This window comes from Pavona decussata, unplaced genomic scaffold, assembly GCF_977016875.1.
Source record: "Pavona decussata unplaced genomic scaffold, jaPavDecu1.1 SCAFFOLD_114, whole genome shotgun sequence".
NCBI lineage: Eukaryota > Metazoa > Cnidaria > Anthozoa > Scleractinia > Agariciidae > Pavona > Pavona decussata.
The window spans coordinates 1,186,109-1,194,452 of NW_028145528.1; the positions used below are offsets into that span (position 1 = coordinate 1,186,109).

General features: G+C 37.6%; 1 protein-coding gene across 1 annotated transcript; it reads left to right on the forward strand.

Annotated features, from left to right (window-relative positions):
* Window positions 1-1,815: 1,815 nt before the first annotated feature.
* On the forward strand, window positions 1,816-8,127 carry LOC146470063 (putative neutral sphingomyelinase). Its single transcript, XM_085122170.1, has 7 exons — window positions 1,816-1,881; window positions 2,537-2,633; window positions 3,701-3,777; window positions 3,869-4,052; window positions 5,918-6,130; window positions 6,513-6,774; window positions 7,723-8,127. The coding sequence occupies exons 1-7, from the start codon at window positions 1,832-1,834 to the stop codon at window positions 8,115-8,117; spliced, it is 1,278 nt and encodes a 425-aa protein (XP_084978296.1). The 5' UTR covers window positions 1,816-1,831; the 3' UTR covers window positions 8,118-8,127.
* Window positions 8,128-8,344: the final 217 nt, after the last annotated feature.

Genomic DNA, 8,344 nt, shown 5'->3' on the forward strand with positions numbered 1-8,344 from the left:
TAATAAAATATCAACAGCGCATACGTAGAGTGGGAAATTTTAATGTGTTAGGTGTACCTAATACGATCTAGTTGTGACCTGCTGATCTTCTATTCTGGGATCGCTAACACTTAACAGAGGATCTACGGGAGATTGCTGCCTGGTGTTGTCGAAACAGCCTACTCATTAACCGGGACAAAACAAAGCTGCTGGTGTTGGGAACACCACAGATGCTTTCAAGGATGCCTCAAGACTTCAGCGTCACCTTGCTTGGAAAGACTATAAGACCATCAAAGTCAGCAAAGAGCCTGAGAATTACCTTGGATGTGAGTTTGACATTTAATGAGTATTGTACAGGAAGTCTTTGCCACTGAAATCAATCGTGTGAAGCATCTGCTTGATAATTCCACACTAGTGTCAGTATTGAATGAACTCATATTTAGCAAGCTTTTCTGTTCTTCCTCTGTTTGGTCAAACATCATAAAGAGAAACATTGCGCGCGTCCAATCAGTGCAGAATTTCGCAGCTCGCATTGCAACTGGAGTAAAGAAATACGATCATACCACGCCATCTTTAAAGCAGCTTCATTGGTTGCCAGTCGCACGGTTATTAGAAATTAGCCGAATTGCCCCGCCCTATCTCATTTAGATTAGAAAAAGGAACGTTGTGCACTGACTCCCATGATACCAGAAACAACAACAAGTTAGACATTCCTCTTTTTAGATCTGCTGCCGGCCAGCGGTTATTTTATCTTGAGCAGTCCGCCTCTGGAATGACCTTCCAGAATCTCTAGCCAGAATAGAGAGCCTCCCACGTTTTTAAGCTGAAGTGAAAAAGCATTTTTATAGAAGCGTTTCTAAATTAGGGGTCATATTATGTGTTTAGTCCTTATGAAGTTCGTTCTCTTTTATAGTAAATTGATTATTGTTATGTTCTTATCAGTTCACATTTGTAAAGTTGGCTGAAAAGCCATTTTATTAATGGAGGTAATAAATGAATTTACGTAGAACCCCGGTAACTCAAACTCGGATAACTCGAACTCCCCCGTTAACTCGAACTGAGTCTCAATTCCCTTGGATTTGACCCAACTTTTCAGTCATTTTTACTCGGTAAACTCGAACTCGGATAACTCGAAAACCCCGCTAACTCGAACTAAATTTCGTTTCCCTTGATCAAAATTTACCCCGATAACTCGAATTTCTGGTTCTAATCACTCGCCACGTACGGATGCCCATTGAGATATCCCATTAGTTTTTATTATCGTGTGATCGAATTCTAACACTAGAACAAAGACTGGACGACGCAAAAGGGAACATAAATTGAGTGTATTAAATAAACTAAGGTACATTCACAGTATTGCATTGTCGTAAGATTGCATAATCGTTACAGTTGTTACAAAACGTATTAGTTTCTCGTGAAATAAGATTAATTTGCACTGTATTGTATACCGAAGTGCTGAAAATCAATAAACTATTAATTATTAACCTGGAAAATTAAATATTTTAATCGACCCCGATAACTCGAAACCTCGCTAACTCGAACAGTTTTTCGTTTCCCTTCAGAGTTCGAGTTACCGGGGTTCTACTGTATATTATTTATTTGTCTTCTCGGTTATTCAACTTGAGAGCCGTAGAAAATTAAAATATGTACCGCTCAAAAGGTATGTGTCTGAAGCCGCTTAAATCTGAACCGTACAATAGAGGAAATTTTTTGCCATTTGCGTGATCACATGCATACAAGAGATGGCACTGTGGAGAGGATTCTGGGTACGAGACTGTTGATTTTCGTTACATGACGTAATATCCCCTCTTTAGAATATGGATGCTGTCTTATTGTGGGCTCATTTGTAAACATGGCGGACGCAAGACAGTCAAAGTTTCGAGTGTTGACGCTGAATTGCTGGTACTGTAGTTTCTTTAATTCACTTTTCTACTAATCAAAATACTCCCACATTTTCATTGTTACTCCAGCGTCCCTGTTATTTTTGCATATTTTGAATGACTTCAATTGTGGTAAACAAAAGACGAAAGGGAGCCTTCGTGGTCATGATCTACCAAAACGATCTGCCATTAAAATGGGCACAAGCCCGACTTCATTTTGGCTGGCGATCGGAAAGCTTACCCATTTTCCTTTTGTGTAGAAAGAACCTTTAGCTGTCTTTTCTATCGAAGCTTATTTTAACTTCCTTCGTTAAAAATGTTTACTGCAAATCGGGAAACTTTGCATTGGGCCATTCCATTTAATATCTGCCCCCCCCCCCCCCCCCTATTGAGGGACTGGGAAATCTGAGGGGGAGGGAGGGGGTCTCTAAGCGTTATTTCTGAGGGGGCATTTATGTCGGTATCTTTGAACTCTTTCTTTTTTCCTGAGGGGGAATATGTCGGCACTTTGATCTTAATTTCTGAAGGGGTCTTATAAAGTTATTTCTGATAGGGGTAGACACAAAAGCCCTCAATAGGGGGGTGCGAATAATAAATGGAATGGCCCATTGACATGTCCAATTTGCTGTTTATTTCTCGAAGATTTTTAGAATGTTGTTTTATCTGCATATTCTTAGGGGCATTCCTTATGTGTCCAAGATGTGGGCAGATCGTAAACTCCTCATCGCTGAAGAGCTGACTAAGGGTCAGTATGACATTGTCTCACTTCAAGAGGTATGATAAAAATTATATAATTTCTAAAATTTTCCAGGTATAAAAACTTTCAATATCCCACGGAAATGCATAAAAAGTGAAATTGAAAGTACACACAAATTAGTGGCAAAACCAAGAGACTTGAAGGATACTCTTGTGATATATGTTTAGGTAACCGTTATTAACCGTCGAGCCCTAAATCTCTCTGTAATTTTTGCATTTCTATGCTTCAGCAAATCCCTTTTAATTAAAAGGTATTATTGTTATAATTTATTTATTTTGTCACAAACGTAAGAACTCGAAAACAATTCTGAAATGAACCATGAACCCAGATCTTTTGACACACTAGGTAAGATTATTTTAGCAGTTTGGTCATTTACTTCATTTCTGTTATGATAATAAAGAATAATACAGAGAATAATAACTGAGAAGGATGTATTATTCAGTGAATGACACAGGCATACTCAGAAAAAGGAAATCTGAGTGCTCCTATCAGGAGTCGCACTTAAGACTTTCCGATTACTAGTTCGGATGCTCTACCACTGAGCTACAGGAGACTGGTGGGAGCTAAGACCAGTAAACTAGGTTCATGGGACAAACACACAACACACAAGCAACTCAACCTCACCATTAAATGCCGTAAAAAATGGGTTGACCTCGTGCTCCTTATGATGTCACATCTCATAACTATATCAACCAATTTATTCTAACCAAACTTTGCCAAACTGTACATATATGTATGTAATGAACAGCTATTGTGAGTGGCAAATACTGCTGAAAAAAAGATCCTTCGTCTTGTGCAAATTGCAAACATTAGGGCGCAAGAACTTGGAGACAAAAACCGTGAGAGACATCCAGGGCTAGACTGCTTGGCTTCAAGAGAAGTCTAAATATCATTGAAGAAAAAACTGTGAAGAAAAGCCTTCGTTTTTACATTTTAATGCCATTTTGTCGCACCCTCTTGCCAGTTATCTTTCTTTCTGTCTCCGAAGATGAAGCTGTGAGATTTCAATAGCATCAAAAGAAATAATTTGGAACTCCAGATTCAAATGAAGTGTTAATTCAAAGTATCTTGATTCTATGCACAGATTTGGAGCAGAAGTGATTTTGAATTGATCAGTGAAAAGGTGGAGGATGTTCTTCCATACTCACATTACTTTTACAGGTATGCCAGTGCTAATTTCTCCTCTATTTTCCTGCTTGATTGCTGGTAGTTCAAAGTACAACCATCTTACAGTGTTGACATTGTTTTTCAGTGGTGTGATTGGTAGTGGTGTTTGTGTGTTCTCTCGCTATCCCATAATCGATGCCTTCACTTACCGTTATTCCTTAAATGGCTACATGTATAACATCACTCATGGTGACTGGTTTGGTGGTAAAGCTGTTGGTTACTGTGTCATTGATCACCCCAAGCAGCCAATTCATTTATTTGCTACTCACGTAAGTTAATGTCCTTCATAATATTCATTATTTCCATTTGAAACTCAAGAAGTTTGTGGGGCTGATGATTCAAGCTTTAAGGTGTCTTAGGAAATGATGATAAGAGTTACATATGTTTAGGCTGGAGTAGTAAATAGAAAATGTGACAAAAAACAGTATTATTAGTAGTATTAGTAAAATAATATTATTATTGGTAAATTTGGAGACCAGACAGATTTCTTAATAAAAAGACATTAATTTTGAGATTTGCTGTATCATGTTTCAACATATACTATCACTTCCCCACCAAATTAATTCTCCATTGTTTTTTTTTTGTTTTTTTCGCATTAAAATTTATGTTTTGTATTTCTTGCTTACAAATACAGTTGAACCTGCATGAAGCAGTCACCCTCAGGGAATGGCTAAGTGACCACTTAATACAAGTTGCACAGTACACACATCAAACACAATAAAAACAACATTTTATATAACATTTGATACCGTATTTATTCAACTAACTGCCCACCTTTGAATAAGCGCCCATCCTGAAAGCCCAAAAAGTTAATAAGCGCCCACCCCACCCCCTTCCAACAAAAACATTTCTGTACTAGCCCAGCATGAAGTAAGAGAAGCATCAGTTGTGTTCCAAAATCAGTTTTAAATACCGTAGTCAACTTTTATATTGTTTATGGCTTGTTTATGTTAGCTTTTGCACTTTCTTTTGTCTTGTTGAAGCAAAATAAACTTGTTATCCCTTGTTTTGGCATTCTCTAAAAATGTTGCTTGCTGAAAATGTTGGGAAATAATAAGCACCCACCCTCGAATAAGCGCCCTCCGCGAATACGTGCACACCCTCATGGGCCCAAAATTAAATAAGCACCCAGGCAGGTTAATCGAATAAATACAGTTACTAAGTGTACAGTTTTATGCACCAAAGCACTCACAAAAGCACTTGCTTGGTAAAGAAACTACAATAATAAAATGGTATAGAAACAGACTAATAAAGCATTAATGGCAAGATCTTACAGTCAGTATTATAAGTCGTTAGAAATTCAATTGCCTGGCACACTTGTTACCATATATAGTTTAGTTTATTTATTTTGCCACACCACAAATATAATGAAAACAAAAAAATAGAAAAAAGAGATGTAACAATGGCGAGGAGACCTAAAGGAAACTATGAAGCTTATATTAATTAGGTCTCCTCAGTTATTGTTTTACAAGATAAAATCAAAAAAGAAGATGAGAACATGACGACGGATACAGTTACAATTTCACACAATTACAATGTCAAACGGAAGGATACAATACGAAAAGAAAAGCTACAAGAAAAGTTAATACTTAAACACATTTGTATGAAAACTACTAATAGTTATTACAGAAAAACGCCTAAGTGCTTTCTTAAAGGAGACATAGGAGGATGAGTTGTTTTCTTTTACAAAGTGACCATTTAAAACAGGTACAGACAATAGAAACAGCTCATCAATTGGGAATTAGTAAAGGGTGACCGCGACCACTTACTAGAAGTGACTGGTTAATAGAGGTCAATATAAAGTAATATTAAGGGACTTAATTTTCGGGACTTTGGCAACTGACGTTTTTTTTTTTTTACTGTATTGCAACAAAGTCACAATGAAATGACCAAGAGATTATTTTGTGCCAGTAGTTTGCAAAGGCAATTTAAAATGGCACTTGAGGTCACCATGAAAACTGCTGCTTACATTGGGTCAAAACTCAACTGGAAGTAAAATTAAGCTTTAGACGTATCGTGATAATAATAATAATTATTATTATTAATATTATTATAACAACCTGGTGTTGCTTGCAGTCTTTTATTCCTTATATCCATCTGTTATAATTTTATTTCCCTTTATATTATTTTTTAGTTGCATGCAGAATACGGTAACAGTTATCAGTATGTGCCACACCGAACTGTGCAGTCCTACCAGCTATCGCAGTTTATTCAGCATTTGACGCAGCCTACTGATGCTGTCATAGTTTGTGGAGACATGAACTGTGAGCCGGCACAGCTGTGGTACAGGGTTATCAAAGATGTCACAGGATTAGTCGATGCCTGGGAAAAACATGGCCAAGTAAAGGTACATTTTCTGTAATTACATGCGTACTTTTATTTATCTGGTAAGGCGAGCAAATGAAGACATACATGCACATAGAGTATTAACCCTTTTAGCTCTATCAGTGATCAGCATCAAATTTCTCCTTGTAATATCCATGCTTATTCAACCCCTGAGGTCAGGAGAATTAAGGATATGATCAGCCAAGGTGAATTTTCTTGATATTTTAATAACCATTCCCCAGTACTTTTATAAGAAAAGTATGGGGACAAGATGGGAGAATTTGTCCTTTGATATTAGGGGTTAAAGGCAACAATGTTGCTTATTATTGTCTGGAAAGGTGTGTCAGTTTGATACGGTCTTTAGAATATAAACTTTGTATTAATCAAGCTTGTTTTTCTTTTAGCCTGGTTGCTGTGGCAACACATCAGATGTCAGCCACAACACCTTCTCTGGAGATAAAAATATACAAAGTCCTGTTAAGGGTGGCCCAGAAGATGGCCATCGAATCGACTACATTTTCTATCGCTGCACCCAAAATAGCTTCAAATGTGAAGACTGTGAGGTTACCATGGGACTTGTGCCAGGAAAGAACTTTTCCTACTCAGACCACGAGGGTGTGGCAGCCACGTTTGTTGTGAATGATACACTGTGGACAGACAGGACAGGTAAAAGCTTATATTTGGTTATGCCTAAACTTTGCAAAGGGCAAATTTTTAAACAATTTTAATGCTGATAGTGATGCAAATTGAATCAAGATCACCAGTTAATTTATGTAATAAACAACAATGCAACAAGGACATCTGTTTATTACATAGCCACCAAAACATTGAAATCAAAGAATTTGTGAACAGCAGTTAGCCCATCTGCTGTGACACAGGGTCAATGGTGGATAACATCTAGACAAGGAGACTATGGTACGGTATCTCCTGCTGAAGAACGAAACAGAAATAACTCACCCAGGAACATTCAAGAATCCTAACACCTAAGATCCACTGAAGTGATGGGAAACTGGATGGAAAAGAAAAACACTGTTTAATAAAGAAAAAATGTGTCAGGGACTGTACAATAAAATCAATAACCTCACAAAAATGTTTCAACAAAAAGAGGTTTAATTTTCCTTTGGGGTTTGCAGCTGGGGATATGAATCTTTCTAGGTATGTGGGGGTCCACAAACATAAAAAATTACCCCCGGTTATTTGCCTGTACACAGAAAGAAGTATAGTCATGTACTGAGTGATAATCATGTTGAGTTGACATGTTCCTTTTATCCAGCACAGGCTGGGATCCAGATCAGTTTCCACCATTTTATGTAGTTCTATGGAACCGGTCAGATTTTTGACAATAAACAGATATTTTTAGAATAATACAATTCCCAGATTTAAGTATGGAGAATGCCTGTCAGAGTGACTTGAAAACTTAGGAAATGGCACTTTCAGGAGTTAAAATTTAAAAATTTCCTAGGGAATGTGTTTCCCGAGGCTCCCCAAGGACCTTGCACCTTCAGCGGCTCACATTATCAGAAAATGGTCACTTTTTTCGTGGATCCACTCCTGAAGCCGTAGTAGTAAATGAAATGATTATGGCATCTTAGGTTATTTCATTCTTCTTACTAGATTCTGTGCAAGCAACTGAGCCTGACACCGGGAGGGTCGCAGAAGCATTATCAGACACTCATAAAGTCATCTCTGCAGCTATTGACAATTTAGCAAGTCCAAACTACTTACAGATCTTCATTGCCTTAGCCATGTTACTGTTTGTCATTTCACCTATCCTGTTTCCAGTCTCCCAGGACTCGTTGCTGTCACTGCATCAGACTGCCGGCAAGGTTCTGTGTCTTGTCCGCGTTGCTACCACTGTTGTGCTAACTGGCTTTCTGTTCTACCTCATATTCAATGCTCGGGAAGAATACAGTGCGTACAAAAGTGTGCTGCAAATGATTGATATACAGATGAAACAGATCAGCCCCAGAGAGAGAATGAGCGAGAATTCCCATTTAAAACAACTGTAACAAAGAAACTTTTCCAAATGCTCCATGTGCAATAATTATTTTAATTATTGATATGAGTATGTTCACCTATGAGTCAATTTTATAAAAAAAATATTGCAGCCTGCAGTTGGCTGAAAATTAGTGACTGGAAAATATTCTTAATATTAATAACAGCAATGACAGATTAGTAGAATTGCACTCTCCCATGGTTTTACATAACTGTATTTTTGCAAAATATACAGTGAAAG

What these genes read in the sequence shown, in the direction of transcription:
- LOC146470063 (XM_085122170.1), top strand. Translation starts at nt 1,832, where the DNA reads ATGGCGGACGCAAGACAGTCAAAGTTTCGAGTGTTGACGCTGAATTGC. An exon ending in GTGTTGACGCTGAATTGCTG is followed by an intron (nt 1,882 to 2,536) that starts GTACTGTAGTTT and finishes GCATATTCTTAG; the next exon opens with GGGCATTCCTTATGTGTCCA. An exon ending in AAAAACATGGCCAAGTAAAG is followed by an intron (nt 6,131 to 6,512) that starts GTACATTTTCTG and finishes TTTTTCTTTTAG; the next exon opens with CCTGGTTGCTGTGGCAACAC.